At 50.1% G+C, this 17,923-nt stretch overlaps 1 protein-coding gene across 1 annotated transcript; it reads right to left on the bottom strand.

The window, feature by feature from the left end:
* Nucleotides 1-4,960: 4,960 nt before the first annotated feature.
* Nucleotides 4,961-17,637, bottom strand: LOC127186486 (protein ARV1-like). The gene is given in 8 exon segments (XM_051142833.1): nt 4,961-5,120; nt 7,291-7,435; nt 8,208-8,432; nt 10,779-10,877; nt 10,880-10,906; nt 10,909-10,930; nt 14,199-14,318; nt 17,460-17,637. Coding segments are annotated over 7 exon segments (795 nt in total). The 5' UTR covers nt 17,619-17,637; the 3' UTR covers nt 4,961-5,120; nt 7,291-7,292.
* Nucleotides 17,638-17,923: the final 286 nt, after the last annotated feature.

Genomic DNA, 17,923 nt, shown 5'->3' with positions numbered 1-17,923 from the left:
ATGGGGTTTGTTGACACAGGGGGACAGCCTGCTTAGTTGGCTGCTGGGTCTTCTGAGTGACCTAGAGGCATGTTAGAATATCCTTGGTGCCTGTAGTAGCACCTGCCGGAAGCTATGACAAAGGGTTCCACGTGGAAAGCCTTCACCACAGGCGTTTCGGTGCGCGAGCTCTCAGCCAGCTTCTCTGTAGGTGGCTGGTGCAGTATGTCCTTTCTTTAGGAGTGCGCTCTGGCAGGTAAGATGTGAAAACCACTGTTTCTTGGCCCCAGAACCCCCAAGGCGAACCCCCAAGGCAGCCTGCATCTCTTCTTGCTGTCCCTGAGCTGGTTAGCCTCTTTGCTCAGATTTATTTGAAAGCTGCATCACTGACTTTCCAGGGGATTTGTGAGACTTTCTAGGAGGAGATATTCTGTCTGCCACACGGGTCAACCGCTTTTCTGCAACTACCAAAATGGACATCAGGCATAGGTGCAGGGGAAAACACGAACAAATGTACATTGAATGGAGGGAGGAAAGAAGACCCACCCGGGACAAGCTAATATTTGCCGCACTCGCTGTAAGATGGTGACTGTGGTTACAACTCTTGACTGTAAACTCCAGTGTTGGAAAGCAAGGCAGCCAAGCAGTAGTCACCTGAAGTCTTAATGCATGTATTAAACCACTGTACGGCTTTGGCCTTTATCCTATCAGCTGGCCATGGTGGTGTATGCCCGTAATCCAAGTGCTGAGGTGCAGGCAGGGGGCTCAGAAGTTCAAGGTCATCCTTGGCAACACAGAGAGTTCAGGGCCATCCTGGGCTACCCTTTCTCAAACAAAACAAAAATCTTATTCTGAGTTCAGACCTACAACCTGAATGTGGGTCCAATCTAATGCACATTAAAAGAAATTTAGGAGTCTTTGGCCATTAAATAAATTTTAAGGCAGATTAATTTCTCTGTTAAGCTTGGGCAGTCATTTCATTGGTACCAGAGCACATTTAGAGCAAGGTTTCACCTTGTGCCTCAGAGCGTACCAAGTTCCTTGTTCTTTTAGTGACATGTCTGCTCATCAGTGTCCTCTGGAGGCCAGCCTGGGGAAGTGCAACCTAACAATTCTAACCGATGTTCCCTGTGTACTTACATGTATTCACCCCTGGCAAACCAATAAGCATATTCACGCCACTTACTGAAGTGTGGGTGACCCCCAAACAGCTGCATCGTTGAAAAGTCCCTCTCCAGGATGCCTGGTGACCTCCCCATGGCTGTGTGGATGAAGGTCTTCCACTCCACCCAGAAGCTAACCTCTCACTCTGTGCTCTCTCACTGCCAGGACCAGGAGACTAGCCAGCATTGCCGTGGCTGGGCCAGCTTTACAGGAGGAAGAGGGCATTAGATTCCCTGTGAGGGGTCTCATCAAGACAATAATGACTGTTGTGCTGGGGTGAGGTGGGGGGCCGGGGGGACAGCACAACAATTCAGTACAAGCATGAACCATCCTGGACGTGAGTGCCAGCTGGAGAACGCCCCTGGGTGGTCCTGATCGCATGATAAAGGTAGCCAATTAAGTCAGAGGGACCAAGCCTGCGTCTACCGGGGTCTTTGCCGCCCCTGCTGGTGGACTGTGGAGTATAAGAAGAAACAAATGCTTTCCTCTCCCAAGGTGCTTTGATCACGTGTTAACCTGCCTGTGCTTAAGAAACCAGGTTAGACAGAGGAGAAGGGAAGGGTGTTGGTGACAGGATGGTTCAGACAGGACAAGACGTTGAAAGCAGGAAATCTAGTCACCTGCAGGGCCCTGCTTAACTGTGAGACGGACCCTAGGTCGGCTTCTTCATCTCTGACTGCGTTAGGGTCACCTGGGGAGAGCTCCAGCAGCAGTGCCCCACCCAAAACCTGGATCTTTTAAAAAATAATGTATTTAATCTTATGTGCATTGATGTGAGGGTGCCAGAGCCATTGGGACTGGAATTACAGTTGTAAGCTGCCATGTGGTTGCTGGGAATTGAACCTGGGTCCTTTGGAAGAACAGACAGTGCTCTTAACCACTGAGCCATCTCTTCAGCAACTCCCAAACCTGTTTCTTAATAGTGAGTGATGCCACCAGTGCTGGAGGGCCTGAGTCTGCTTGCAGAGAGGAGGTACAGGTCAGCAAAGGCATGTCCCACCACGCACCTCTCTATTGCAAATAGTCTAGTGTTATCTATAACCTTTATTCCCCCAATAGCTGCCTTGTAAAAATTCACATGACACAATAAAATTGCCATGGAGGTCCTGCCTCAGCTGCCCAATTGGGGGATTGTAGGACTTGTGTCCATCCGCCCCTTGGTCAGAACAGAGTCCATCAGTAGATGCCGCATCGCTGGCCTCACAGCCGCCCATGAGGGTCACTGGTTAAGGTTTTAGAAAACTTTCTGCATTGCTCTTACCCACAGGCCAGAGCCCCACACTCACTCTGGCAGTGAGCACTGATGCGTTGGTGGGCGGGCACAGCTAGTGAGGTGGGAAACAGCTCTCCAAAGGTGTGTAAGGTAGAATTTTAGGAGTTTGTATCTGAAGCCCATGTGACCTTGTAGAGTTCATTAGTGACCCTGAACTAGGTGGGTAATGCCACCTGCGGCCCTCACAAGGAGGGAAGGGGGACACCGTGATGCTGGCCAGTGACAAGCCAGAATGTCAGCACCTCCAGGGGCCACACAGCTTGGAGAACACACAGGAAACCTGCTTTTAGGCTCCCTGCCTCCTCCCCATGCAGGGATGGACCCATGGGCACCCCCACATTCCGATAGCTCGTCACCAGAGCCATCATTATCCAACCCAAGAAGCCGGCACCGCCTCCGTCTTCCACACTGAAAACACTCTGACCCACAAGAACCAGCAAAGCCGACCGGCAAGTTAAGACGCCATCACTGTAGGGCACTAAAACAGGATATGGGAGTAGGGAGGTCTGATCCTATTTCATGTCGGAGGGTCTGGTTTTGGGTGTTCTTTGTCTTGTGATGCTGCAGGAGCCAGGAGCACCGTAGCTTCCCTTCGCTGCGCGATTCTCCCTTCACATAAGGGAGGCACCTCCACCCTTACGATTGTCAGGGTCATCGCGCATTTCTCCCTTCACAATGAGGGCTGTGGGCTATGTGACCCCAACCCCTCCCAGTGACCATTTTGTGGTTTCAACACTTTTGCTGCGCTTCCTGATGGATGCGGCCTTGCAAACCTACAAACACCCTTTGGCAGCTCCTGTGTACTGCGCTGCCTCCCAGTTTAGCCAAGAGCTTCGGACAAGGTAACAGAGAGCACTTGTCCCCTCCTCGTGGGCGGCACATCTGCAGCATGGCCTCTCGGCACTGAAAACAGGAGCTGGCAGTCAGCTGGCAGCACTTAGGGGTTCATCCTCTGAGAAGGTCATTCTATACAGCCTAGGTTGACTTAAAACTCTGCATCCTCCTGTCTCAGCCTCCTAAACGGCGGGATTACAGGGAGTGCAACACCTGGCTTCAGCCTGTTCATCACTGTGGTCATGAGGCAGGAGTCACTCCACCATGGCGGGAGTGCATGTGCTTTTCCTTTTCTCAGTGAGGGTGTGCACACACGAGCACATACACACACTTGCAGACGCTAGCTCTCTCTTCCCAACGTGTGGGTCTAAGCGCTGGAACTCAGTGAGGGTCAGGCTCTACGGCAGGTGTGTTTACCTTACCAAATGTCTGCTTTAATAAACTATGTCTAAGTCCCTGTGCCCAACCCAGGATGGCAAAAACACAAAATGAAAAACCAAAACCAACCAACAAACTCAAACAACCAGAGCAGATGTGCGCTCTTACTAAGGCTTTTCCAACATATTTGCCTTTCAAGGTTTTCATTAACAATGCTGAGAACCACTGGGAGCTGTTGGCTGACAGCACAGGTGAACTGTTTGAGCGGGGGTGGGGGGTGGGAGGACACTACCACGACATCATTGATCAACATCAAGGACAGGACCCCTCTCCTCACAAAGCAGCCCATGGGAAGCTGGCTGGTCTTAGCGTTGTTCAGTACTGCTGTGAGCTTTTCTTTGGTTGGCCCGCAGGACCTCACACAATCTGCGCAGTGTCTAGCACTCAGCTCCACGCAGCCCTTTTTATTTTGAGACAGGGTCTTCCTGAGTTTCGCAGACTGACCTTGACCTGTGTTGCCCAGATTGACCTGGAACTGACTCTCCTGCCTCAGCCTGGAGTAGCTGGGATTACACCAGCACAGCTGGCTCTGATTTCTTGACTAGGTTCTTTGAGCAGCACTTGCAACCACTCGGAAGACTGAGGCAGGAGAACGTGCCGAGCTCAGGGATCTGAAGACTGGTCTGGATGAGACAGTGAAACCTTGTCTAAAATGGGAAGGGGGCGTTAAATCAATGGGTGGGGCTACTGCCGCATCCACGTCTACCAACAGCCTCATAGGGATAGAGGCGTGTAGGTTTTTTGAGAAAGTGTTTCTCTGTGTAACAGCCCTGGCTGTCCTGAAACTCGTTTTGTAGACCTTGAACTCATAGAGTCTGCCTCTGCCTCATGAGTGCTGGGATTAAAGGCATGGACCACCATGCAGTAGGCCCATATATTTGAATACCTGGTTCCCAGTAGGTGGAACTATTTGTGAAGGATTAGGAGGTGTGGACTTGTTCGAGGGTGTCACTGGGGGCAGTGCTCACTGTGCCTTCTTACCGGCATCATGGACTCCAACCCTCTGAAACCATGAGCCCAAATAAACACTTTCTTTTATAAAGCACCCTAGTCATGTGTTTCATCACAGCATCAACTGAGACACTTACCTTAGTTATTGTGGGCTCAGACAATTCAAAAAATGATCTTAGTGACTGAATCAAAAATGTATAAAAAACTTGATTTATTCTGAAAGACTACATAAAAGTGTTTCTCTCAGCAAAACACAAAACACAGTTTTAAAGCAGCAATGTAGAATTTAGATTTACTGGGGAACCCTGGTGCCTGCTCGGGTGTGACTGCAGGGCCCTTAGCCTTGTGTCTGGGTGCTTCAGGTCTTCCGCGGGTCCAGTTATGCTCAGAAATCCCCAGTCTTGGCTTCACTCACACAAAGCAGGAACCTTGGTTTCTCTTTTGAGGTAGATGGTCCCGCCACAGAGAGTGGAGAATAAAGCTGTGGACAAGAAAGGAAGACGTTGTAGGGCTTGCTCTGATCGCCATAGAAGACTTGTTTCCAAGGCTGCTGGGAGCCATGGCAGGCGCAGGGGAGCACTCCAAAGGGTCTCCTCTCCCTGGTGTGATTTCAAGAAGACAGAGACAGAACGAAGGACAGGCTATCAAGGAAGACCCTGGCTCTGTTGTAGAGAGTATCTTGTGTATTATGTGGATGCATTACATGTCAATTAAAAAGCCCATGGCCTATAGGAAAGGGTAGAATAGAAGGCAGGACATATGGCAGGCAGAAAGGATTCTGGGGTAGAGCTAAGGCAGGGCATTCGCCTGGGAAACTGAGGAGGACAGATGCATGCAGAACGTAGATTGGTAGAAATCGGTTATTTTAAGTTATGAGCTAGTCAGAGAAGAGCCCAGCTACATGGCCTAGGTATCTGTAAGTAAAACCAGCACCCTGTTGCACTCCAGTAGGCTCTAAAGACCCACGAGCTGATTTTCATGACAGCCAGATACACAGAAGCACTGAGGGAACATAGCCCCGGGCACCTAGGGTAGAATATTGAAGGCAGCTGCTATGAGGGAGGGGTGGGGAGGGATGTCCCACCTCAGGAGTGAATGTGGCATTCTGTAGGGGGAACCAGCAGCAGCAGCAGTTGGCGTGTGAGCGTATCACATGGAGGGCCATGCTCTTAGATCACCAAGCGTCAGGCAGGGGACAGGACCCAGCAATGAGCAGAGGAGAAGGCTCTGGGAGGAGCAGGCATATCCTTTCACATGAAGGAAGGAAGGAAGGAAGGAAGGAAGGAAGGAAGGAAGGAAGGAAGGAAGGAAGCAGGGCTAGAATTCCAGCATCAATGGGGAAGCAGGTCTGACAGAAACAGATCATGAGGGTCACAGCTGCGACAGCTCCCGTGACGTTTAGGACTGTGGGCCCAGGGCATGGACAGGGCGGTTCACAAAGGGGAAGACAGGGAAGGCAGCCGCTCACACGGGATGTCCAGAATAAAGAGCTAGACATGTACATGGGGGAGGGAGGGCAGGCCCTGCAGCCATGGCGCCCCGCCCCCAAGGCCCAGGAAGAGGCTGAGCATCACACCCCCCCCCCCCCCCCCCCCGGCAAGGTGGACAGACTGAGGAGGCAGTGCGGGGCAGTGCGGCCTCCCTTCCCGGTTGTGCGTCCTCTGCAGTTCTTCATCCTAGGATCCTGCTTCCTCACATGGAGTTAGGGGCCCACAGGGCAGAAACAGGCCCAGAGGGGCTGCACACAGCACAAACCAAGGCAAGAAAAGCAGGGAACACCATGAATGATAGATGAGGCAGCCTGGCCAAGAGCAGTGAGGGCTCAGGTCTTAGACAGACAGTTCTCAGGGGCCACTGAGTCCTGGGAGATTACACGCTCGCAGACACCACCCACTCAAGAAGTGTGAACCTTGTGTAGACACAAAAGGCTCAGCAGGAAAAACGGAAGGCAGGAAGCAGAAGCATTTCAAGGGCCTGGCAGAGAACCACTCGGCAGCTTCCTCAGAGCCTGTGTGATTGAGAGGTGCAGAGCCAGTGGAAGCAGAGGGGATCTGGAGGGAAGAGACTGGGCGACAGGAGGGAAGGGGGGAACCTCTGGAAAGGCAAGCCACAGTTTTCGACAGATGGATGAGGGTCAGACTCTGAGGACAGGCAGGGCCAAAGTGGGTCACGTGAGGAACACAGGGAGCCCAGCACCCCAGCCCTCCTGGAAGATATAGTATCCTGAAGAAAAGGGTGCTGGGGGACAGGCCTGCAGAGCACCAGCTCAGCCACACTGCTACCACGTAGCAGAAGAGGGCCGTGCCTGACGGGACTTCCCTGGAATGCTGACCGCCAGGCATGACCACAGCCTTGGCCCTCAGCTCTCAGCAGCTGTGATGACCCTGTTGAGGCAGGCCTACCAACATGCAGTCACTGGGGAAGAGTCATAGGGCGCCACCCCTCCCCAGGATGCACAGGCACATAAACAGATGCTGAAGAGACTTTCCCTTGGTGGGACAGCTGCCCACCAGCAGACTGCCATGTTCTGTCAGCCATCCCAGCTCATAGGTGGAATCACCTCCTTGGTCACTGCTTATATGGGATGAGTAGATGGCATTATTCATGTCTCCCAGGACATTAACTCAAGGGAAAGTAGAAGTTCCCGGTACCTTCAGAAGTCCTGAGACTTGTAGACGGCACAGTCACTGCCCACGTCCCACTCCATCCTCTGGAAGACATGGACCATGACGCTCTCCAGCATCAAGCCGCTCAGCACGGCCAACAGTGAGAGTCTGCGGCTGGTGTTCAGAGTCACTAGAAACAAAGGCAGCCAATGGCTAGGAACTCTCGTGACATGATGACGATGACGACGATGAAGACAGGGTCTGTGAGCTGCATGGCCGGCTGTGAGGACTGGACTGCAAGCTGAGCTGAGGAGAGCGGCTCTGTTCTTATAGTCCACACTGTCCCTGCTCTACCACAAGCAACAAGCTCTTCTCAGACAAAGAGCCAAGAGATAAAGAGAGAAACAAACTGGCTGTGGGGCTCCCGCCTGTGACCCCAGCTCTCACAAGCGTCATACAGAAGGCTTGCCACAAGTTTAAGGGCAGCCTGGGCTACACAGGGAGACTGCCTCAAACAACCACCACCATCCAATTTGAAGGTTTTGAAGAGACTAATAGAAAGGAATCTTCACTTGCAGCGTCACAGTTCAGGAACACCAGGCAGCAGCTTCATTCACAATAACGCTTTTCATGGTGCCTAAAAAGTGAAGACTCGGTCAGCGGGCAGGAACTGTCGTCATACGGGAGGCATTTTCTCTCGGCCAGACAACTGTAACTCTGGACAAGCCATTTACTCCTCATAGGCCCTTAAAGCCATTCCTGAAGGGCAGGTGACAAAGGCCGCTGCGGCCTACAGGAGAGGTGTATGGTGTGGATGGATACGCTCTGAAGACCCAGAGCACCACACGGCTGAACTGAAGGAGCCTAAGTGCCTGCTGTGCGGGCACTGACATTGCAGGACCAACACTGGTCTACAGAGAGCTCAAGCTCAGTGAGGCCCCAGGGTAAAGGCTCACACTCACCTCTGACGGCCTGGAAGTTCGAGGTCAGGACGAACACCTTAATGAGCCTGAGGCACAGCGGCGTGTAGTCGTGCTCCCAGATGACCGCCGGGATCAGCAGCAGCTTCCCGTAGCTGGACAGCAGCAGCGCTTTCAGCAGGAGAACAAAGTCCGGTGCTTTTTTTGCTGTCTTGGGTTGCTCCACCCACAGGAAAGCAAAAATGCCAGTAAAAAAGGCAGCTTGTTCTATGGAGCAAATGAGAGAGATACTGATGTCTCACCCAAATCTAAGCCTGAAAAACAAAAGAATCCCAATTCCAACACAGAACTCAGTCGATGTCACAGCAAACAGCTCAACAGTAATACAACACCATTTCCTTACAGATGCACACACAGGCCCAGGCTTTCTGTTCAACCTTGCTGGCATGACTTAACAAATAGATTTCAATACGTTTTGGAGGTTTCTTTTTTCTTTTTTGGTGAGGTGGGGGCTGGAGCCTTGCTACAATGCCCAGGTTGGTCACCTCAAAGTTCTGGGATTTATGATTATGGGTGTGAGCCATCAATCCTGGAAAGCTTTGCTTTAAAACCTGAAACTATGTTTTGGCTCTTGTGTTGTGTGATATGCATGAGTATCCTTCTAATTTTATCTTACTGTTAGTGATCTGTGCCTATGCATGTGTGGGTATACACATGAGTCCCAGTTAGCCACCTGTGCCTGTGTGGGTACACACACATGAGTACCAGTTAGCCACCTGTGCCTGTGTGGGTACACACACATGAGTCCCAGTTAGCCACCTATGCCTGTGCATGTGTGGGTATACACACATGAGTCCCAATGTCTGTGGAGGTCCAGAAGAGGACATCTGATCCCTTGAAGCTGCAGTTACAGGTAGTTATGAGACACCTGGTGTGGGTGCTTGGAACCAAACTGCCAGATAGGTGTTGACTAACCACTGAGCCCCTTGAGTATTTCCTTAATCTTACTGAAAGATGTACACGGTAATAGGCCTGCATATTTCAAGTTTTAGTTATACAGATAACAAAAATCATTCACATTTTTCAAACTTGTAAGCGTCTCAATTACATCTTAATTATGGCCTGCATGTGTATCAGGGTCACTAAAGCCCACGTAAGCAAGTCTAAGCCATCCTAACTCTGGGGTACCAAAGGATAAGAACGTCAGCGCGTCTCCAGCGTCTACCCTGTGACCATGGAATAGCTCTTAAGTAAGCCAGCAATGCTGGGCAGTGAATGAGCAGTCCCACGGGACACTCGGGCTACAGTGTGTGTCCTTCACTCAGCCACCCAAATGCCTACCGAGCAGCCACACACATCAAACACTCACTGGGTTTAATGTAAGTGTTGAAGGCAAGTCAATGATAAGTTAATAATAACCATAGCATTAGCGTCAGCTGAGACGGTGTGCACCTTGAGAGACACAGCAGAGCAAGGCAGGAAGTCAGGCTGTCAGGGAGGAGGCAGAAGTGTTATCAGGACAATACTTGGAAGACCCCAGGGACACAAAGTCAAATACAGGGACATCGTGGACAAGCACTGAGCTTATCAGAAAGGGAACCCTGGGGAACCAAGCCAGGCCTCCAGCTTGTATAAAGTCCCAGGCAGATGTGGAGGTGCCTGGGAGCAGGGTAGGGCTATTCTGAAGGTGGAGTGAGTGTGGCTTTCAGTAAGTGAGCTCAGGACTCCAAAGGAGGCGGCTTCAGGCAGGACACCAAGCCCTTTGGTCTTAGCAACCTGCAGTGGGGGAGTGTGGGCAGACGGAGAGCAAGACAGGCCTAGAGATGGCAATGTACTGGCTATACAGCTGGGCTGCTAAGAAGCAGGCAGATACAGGGTCAGGAGGAAGGTCTAGGTCAGACATGGACACCTGGGCGTTCTGAGATGATGGATGAGATGCAAGGGAGGGGAGGGATGATGCCAGACAGAGAAGACAGAAGAGAGCAAATGGTCCAGACTGTGATGTGAACGGCACCACACTTGGAGAATTCCTAGAACGGTGCTTCGTGACTAAATGAAGGGCTATTCTGAATTGACTTTTGAGATGGAGTTTCATTGTTTTGCCAAGCCTGCCCTCAAAGCTTCTAGATTCCAGCAATGCCCCTGCCTCAGGGGCTCCAGAGTAGCTGGGTATACCGATGTGCACCACAGACTGGCAGAAAAGGATAGAAACTAGAAATCAAATTGTTACAGAAATTAATTCAATGCAACTCAGACCCTAGAGGAAAAGCCATGGATCTGAATTTAATGGAAGGGGCTCCCCAAAACAGGGAAGTATGGGGAGTCCCTGTTCCTAGTCCCACAGCAGCAAACTCACTGTGAGACATCTGCGTGATGCAGTCAGCCTAATGCACTGCATGAGAGGACTGATGCAACCTTCAAGGTGGACAGTAAGAACTTAAAGTGTTTTAATGCATTACACATTTAAGACAAAGCAAGCAGGCGATTTAGACAAACTCACAAGGCAGGTTAGTGGCAGAGCTGAACAGTCTCCAGTGCTGTGCCACCGGCTGTCTCACCATGCGTCCTGGCTTTAGTCAGAACTGAGGTGCTAGCTAGCGAGCACCTGCTTACCGAAAGACGCGACCACAAACATCCTGTAGAAGTCCCACTCCTTGGCGTATCGGATCAGGTCATCGGGGGCTGTGCTCTGGTTTGAGTCCTGCAGCTGCACCACCTCAGGTACGCCTCACACAGCAAGCGAACATGCAGAGCTTCCCGTGGATCTGCCAGTCAAACACAGTGCCACTGCGTCAGGTGGACAAGCGCCAGGCTCACTGCTTGCCAAAGGCACACCGCAGCTAAGCATTTGTGGGGTTTAAGGTTTTTAAAAAAATTTATTGTATATTGAGGGCTCTGTTTGCATGTACACTGCATGCTAGAAGAGGGCACCAGATCTCATTATAGATGGTTGTGAGCCACCATGTGGTTGCCGGGAATTGACCTCAGGGCCTCTGAAGAGCAGACAGTGCTCTTAACCTCTGAGCCATTTCTCCAGCCCCTTACAGTTTTTTTGAGATCAGGTCTTGCTATGTAGCTAAGGCCAGTCTGGAACTACAGACAGACCTCCTGCCTCAGCCTTCCAAGTAGGACTGTAGACATGCACCACGGTCCACTCGGTCCCCGTGTGGTTCCTCCAATGTTTTAACTGCCTGGTTATATTCCTTACGCAGTCACAAGTTCCTAACTGGCGGTATCTATTGGGATCCGTGGGGCAATGGCAAACTTGAACCATCAGAGGACCCAGTCTGCAGTCAGATTTGTAGGAGTAAAACCCAGGTGTATTTTGCAGCAATTCCTGAATAGACCCTAGTGTGTTCCCCCAGCTAGGAACCCTTGCTTTCAACAGTTCACCTTTATCATATTTTTAACACTCATCCCCCCCAACACAGCCAAATATAACACTCAAGTGATTTATACAGGCAGGAACAGTCAAGAAAATGAATTTAATCTCAAGGGCCTTTGTTTTTGTTGTTTGAGGTTTTGTTTGTTTGTTTGTCCAAGACAGGGTTTCTGTGTGTTACCCTGGCTATTTTGGAACTCACTCTGTAGACCAGGCTAACCTTGACTTCAGAGAGCCACCGACCTCTGCCCTCAGAAAGCCACCTGCCTCTGCCTTCAGTGTTTCAATTGAAGGTGTGCACCACCACACCCACCTCATCTACAGATTTTAGGAAACCACCTAAACTGTTAGTCTGAAGAGGTATTAAAAAAAGAGAAAATAAGCTTCTGGCTGAATGACTATTAGGCCAATGAAGGAGAAAGCTACATAGGGCAGATGAGCTGGAAGCTCGTAAGATGCTGCAGTCGTTACCAACTCCCCATGGGGCTACCTTCCCTCACACCAAGCTTCCCCAGCGTGTTTGCTATGTGTGTGAGCCTGACCCTACCCAACCCAGTCTCAGGTCCTGAGCCTCCTCAGCTGGCTCTGGCTTCTGGTGGCGCTCTGGAAGCATCAGGGAGGGTGTTAGAAACACTCCCCACTGCCATCCACAACGCTAACTGGGCTGGGCTGGGGGGACTCCCACACCCCAGGACATTTCAGTGGCTAAGCAGCCTGGAAACCGACAGTCATCACTTGAAGGGTCTTGATGACCAGAAGGGCAGGCTTCTGCATGGTCTACTCCTACACATGGTTAGGAATGCCAAACTAAGCAAATAAAAACATACACCCAGTTAAATTTGAGTTTTAGATTCACAACAAATCACCTGTCTTAAGTATATTCCATGCAATAGCTGGGACACTGAATGCTAGACATTTTTCACTGGTTACCCAGTTTCAAATTTAACAGGATGTCTTGCATTTTACCTGTCCGTTCCACCCACACTATTACACCATTTACAGTTTAGTATGAAAAATGCCAATTTGGCACTGGAGGGATGGCTCAGCAGTTAAGAGCACTGTCTGTTCTTCCAAGGGGCCTGAGTTCAATTCCCAGCAAGCACATGGTGGCTCACAACCACCTATAATGAGATCTGGTGCCCTCTTCTGTTGCACAGGCATACACACAGGCAAAACACTGTATATAATAAATGAATCTTAAAAAAAAAAAAGAAAAAGTACTTTTCTTTAGCTCAGCAATGGTGGTGCACACACTTTTAATTCCACAACTTGGGAGGCAGAGGCAGGTGGAGCTCTGTGAGTTTGAAGCCAGCCTGGTGTAAAGAGCAAGTTTTAGGACTAAACAAAGTTTCAGGGACTCACAAAGAAACCCTGTCTCTAAAACAAACAAACAAACAAACAAACAAGTCTTTCTTTCAATGTCTGCTTCTTAAGTCCAGGTAAACCTGTCTCCTACGGTGTACTGGATTTTGGGGAGACAGACCTTCCACCTTAGACCACGGCCAAGTTTGTCCATAACTTTTTGGGGGTTCCTGGCACTGGTGGCCACTGTCATCCTCACTTGACTGGCTACATCTTGGCACTTTGCCAAGGTTGAGCTGGTTCCCCAAGTCCCTACAGCTATTCAGAGGGCGAAAAAGAGAATTCAAAGTCCTAAAACTGGTAGCTTCAAACAGCTCACAGTTAAGGAAGCTGCGCTGAATGGTTTGGTGGCCACTGAGGTGTGAATGAGGTTGTATACTGGAGAGATCACAGGCAAACTTGGCATCATTGGCTATGATGTTTGAAGACCAATCTTTAACATCTGATTTTGAGTTCTTATTTGAATGTTCTTAGGCCACCTGTAATGAGACTGCTTATCTGAATAAAATACTAGCTGTCAGAAAATCAAAACCAAACCAACTCCCTATGGGACTAATAAGGTACACTTCCAAGTGTGCTTTAGGAGTGTCTGCAAACAGGAGTAGCAACCTAAGAGGGAAGCCTGAATGTGGACAGCACTAGCCCGCTGGTGTTAGGGAAGCCAGGAAGCAGCTAAGCCCTGCATCCCAGCCCCCAAGTGGCCTCACCTTGTCACTGACAAGCCTCGCCATCACATGGACTCCAACTGTGAGCCACGCTGCTGCTTCTCAGGGTTAGGTCTCAGCGATGAGGCAGGAGCTGTGCCCCTACCCGGGTGTGCTTAGCTTTACTCTGCTCAGTCAGCATTTTACGAGGTAATCCACTAGAGGCAATCCAGACTACAGTTGCCTCTTCTTGCTGTGACCACACCCTCGAAGACAGTCACTAAGCACTGTACACTCTTAAAATTTTTATCTATTGCTTCTAGAAAACTTCCGGACATGATGAGAGAGGGGAAAAATAAATCCTCCAGTTAGAATGGTCATATATTGTTTCATTCTGATTGAAACTGTTATTATTCCTTTTAAATGCGAAAACACCAAGTAACATTAAACATTTTTTAAACTAAGGTTGGAAAGAGGGTGTGGCAGTCAGGAGGGTGCACTGGTTTTGAAGAGGACAGGAGCTGTGCTCCCAGAAGCCATGCTGGGGACACACAACTGCCTGTAACTCAGCTCCGGCTCCCCTGTCACCCGCACATCCTCCTGGAACATACACACATACCTGAAAATGTAAACGCCACAACTTACATTTATTTTAGTGTTGAAAAGAATATGCCTATAGGCCTGCGCTTTGCATAAAATGGCATTAATCAAGATGATGACAGGGTCGTGCTCAATATACTTGTCTACTGGTTTCTGGCAGGATTTCTGAAAATAAAAATATAAAATAATATTAGAGCAAACAAGTTAATACATTCTGAAAATTTAAAGAACTTAAAAATTGGAGTCTGTTTTGGACTTTCCCAGCAACAAAGTATATCAGCATCTATCTAAAATCAGCAGATTACAGATGGTACCCACGTAAGTGGCTTCATGACGACTAAATAGAGGCTTCTAACTAGAAATACTGATATTTTAAACTTATATTCAAGAATCTGAGAAGAGAGCCAGGCATGGTGACTAACCCCAGCACTTAAGACACAGAGGAGGGCAGACCTTGAGTAAAGTCAGCAGGGCTGGGCAGGGAGGTCTGCCTCAGAAAACAATATCAAACAGAAAGGAAATCGATTTAAAGTCCCACTCCAGGCACAAAAGTAATTCAGAAGATCCCACTTTCAGATCCACTTTTGGGGAGTATAATTTCTTTGCTTCCTTTTTTTTCTTTTTTAAAAAATATTATTTATTTATTATGTATACAGTGTTCTACCTGCACACCAGAAGAGGGCATCAGATCACATTATAGATGGTTGTGAGCCACCATGTGATTGTTGGGAATTGAACTCATGACCTCTGTAAGTCAGTGCTCCTAACCACTGAGCCATCCCTCCAGCTTTAGTATAATTTCTTAAAAGTAAATCTCTGATGCACTTTGGCTGACAGGCTGTGGTAGAGTGCATAGGATCTGGAGGAAGGTATTCAACGGAGTTTTTAATCTCTTAGTTTCTTTCTTTCTTTTTTTTTTTTTTTTTTAATCTCTTAGTTTCTGAGAGCAGCAGGTGGATAGAGGTCAGGGTACCCTGTCTGTAATCCTAAGCCTGGGCTTTTCTCCAATGAGATCAAGAACTGGAAGAAAATGTCTGTCGGCTACTACAGACACAGTGGACCGTGCTGTGCTACGTGTATGCACTTGGGTTGTGCAGCCCTAGTCTGTATCACCCGAATCAAGACTCCCTCAGCTTCCTCTTATATTCCTGTACTGTGGGAGAAGACTTAGAACTGAGTTGTTAAATCATACCGAACCATAGGTTGTTTGACAACCCACGGACGGTTAAACAGTGCTTGTTTCAAAGTTGCACCAACGCTACCATTCATTGCAAAAAGCAAGTGGCTGCAATAAAGTGACCATTCTGAAAGGCTGACAGGATGAAACAGAAGTAACAGGCACACAACAGACCAGGACCACCTTCTAGTTACATCAAAACCTAGAAAAAAGTCAAGTGCATTGGGGAACTGTGACCCTGTACTTCAACACAAACAGATCTGCTTTCACCTGGGAAGAGACCCTCCACTTCACTCACACCTCTGTAAGAAAGACCATGCAGTCCAGTTTCTGGGTAAACAGGGCTGTACTGTTCCTCAAATGTCAATCTATCTGTCAAAATGGGCGCACAGAGGTTCATGGTTTTTTCAGTTCTCTGAGCAAAGATTGAGTTAAAGAGTAACCACACTGAGAAAACACGCTCAGGACAAAGCCTCCTTCCCAGAGTTCCTCCCTTTGCCACTGATGTGGAGCCATCTCTTCGCCTTGAGCCCAAGGTTCAAGGCTGGAGATGCAACAACAGTGTTAAAAGAAAGCGTTGTGTGCCTTTCAAATGCCATCTAAATCCAGCCTTGCACAGCACCCATGTGTAAGATTAGGACAGGGACAAGTTTTGGAAACAGGAGGGGAAAGACCAGCACCAGGGCGCTCCCAGCTCCTGCTCCTTCCTAGCCAGATGCCTGTGCAGCAGGGAGTTTTGAGGAACAAGAGCTCTTCTTCCTCAGAGCTTCATGGGCTTCAAGAAGCCTGGAGCCACCGTCCTCTAACCTCGGGGTCCTTACAGGTTAGAAGGGTAAGAAAGCACGCCACCCTGCCATCTGAAGACGGTTACAGTGAGAGGCTACTTCTAGTACCAGGCTGCGTGCTGTGTGCTGTCTACCCTCTTTTCGTAGCACCCAGCACACCAGCGAGCACTTAGGTCAGCTGACTTTCGTCAGCAGGGTCTGCCTTGTCACCAGCACCCCTCTACAGTTTCCCCTGCCTTCGCTTTGCGCATAACGAGGAAACAACACCAGCAGCGGAGGAGTGTAAGTGTTAGCACTCTGCTGCAGTCTGCCTACCTGTGATGTCACTGCCTACCTGCGGGTGTCACTACCTACCTGTGTGTGTGTGTGTGTGTGTGTTGTGTGTTTGTGTGTCTGTGGCCCTGCCCAGGACTATGTACCTCGCCCCTCCCCATCTCCTCTGTCTCTCTCTCCCTCTCTCTGGGGCACCCCTCCCCCTTTCTTTCTCCCCCATGTTCTTTAATAAACCTCATATAACCTAATATCTGACATCTGTTACCTTATTTTCTTCTTATATTAAACATTTAAAAAAAATAAGGAAAAAGAAAGCGGGGGGGGGGGGGGGTTTGAGGCAGGGTCTCTTAGCCAGGCTGGCCTCAAAGTCATTGTGCAGTGGACTGGAGAAATAAACGGGCCAGTGGTTGAGAACACCCGCTGCTCTTGCAGGAACTACACACACACACACACACACACACACACACACACACTTTGAACTTCCGGTCCTCCTGCCTCCACCTCCCAATTGTAGGGTTACAGGTGTGCACTACCGACTCCAGGTTTCATGTGGTGCTGGGTTTCAGGCAAGCACCCTACCCACTGAGCAACATCTCTGGCCAGCAGTAAATGCTTTCTATGTTGGTTAAATTGTATTATTTACTGTTTAATTGACAAGTACCCTGAAAAGACAGTTTTTCTCTATGAAATCTCTACAGCACCGGACCTCAAACATTACTTCCATCTCCTTAGGCACAACACGAGAATGACACGCTTCCTGCTACCACGCCTACTTCCTAAGTGAATCCCGTCTCTCTCCCACTCGTTTATTCGTTTGCGACTAGGTCTCCCTCTCTAGGTAACCAAGGCTGGCGTCCAATTCGTGATCTTCCTCCTGCCTGGCATGCGAGTGAAGTGCTGGAGTCACAGAAATGCATCTCTGGAGTCGTAAGTCTTAGAACACCAAGGTCTAGCCAAAGTCCTCAAGAACAGCCTAGCCTTCTCTTTCCCACCATCCTAAGTACCACACCTTCCCCACGCGCATTCGGGTCCCCTTTCTAGCCGCACCCCGCCCGCCCCTGGCGCGCTCACGCAGATGGTTATCTTGAGCACGCCGTGGCTGTAGTCCCGGTACAGCTCCCGGGCCTCCCTGTTGCACTCGATACAACGGTACAGGCAAGCGGAGGAAGCCGCCGCTGCGGCCTCGGTGCCCTTCCAGGACCGCGTCCCCCTGCGCCCGCCGGTCCCCATGGTCACTCCAGGGATCCTACTTCCGGTCCCTGGCGGAAGACGCTGAACAAGACTTAAAGGGCGCCCCAAGGGGCTTCCTGGGACTTGTAGTCCAGACTCTGGGCATGAGCTCGAGGCTAACAGGGAGCGGACTACGACTCCCGGTGGGCACTGCGGGAGCGCGCCGCGCCCACCTGCCCGCGTTGGGCAAGGCACGGTGGCGCCTGCGCCGTGCGGGAAGATGGCACCTGCCGGCCGCGGTTGCGGCTGCTGGGGCAGCTTGGGCACCGGGGTGGTGCGGCCGCTGCTGCGCTGCTGGGGGCGCT

Source organism: Acomys russatus, unplaced genomic scaffold (genome assembly GCF_903995435.1).
Source record: "Acomys russatus unplaced genomic scaffold, mAcoRus1.1, whole genome shotgun sequence".
Taxonomy (NCBI): domain Eukaryota; kingdom Metazoa; phylum Chordata; class Mammalia; order Rodentia; family Muridae; genus Acomys; species Acomys russatus.
This window is presented reverse-complemented; position numbering and strand designations above follow the sequence as displayed.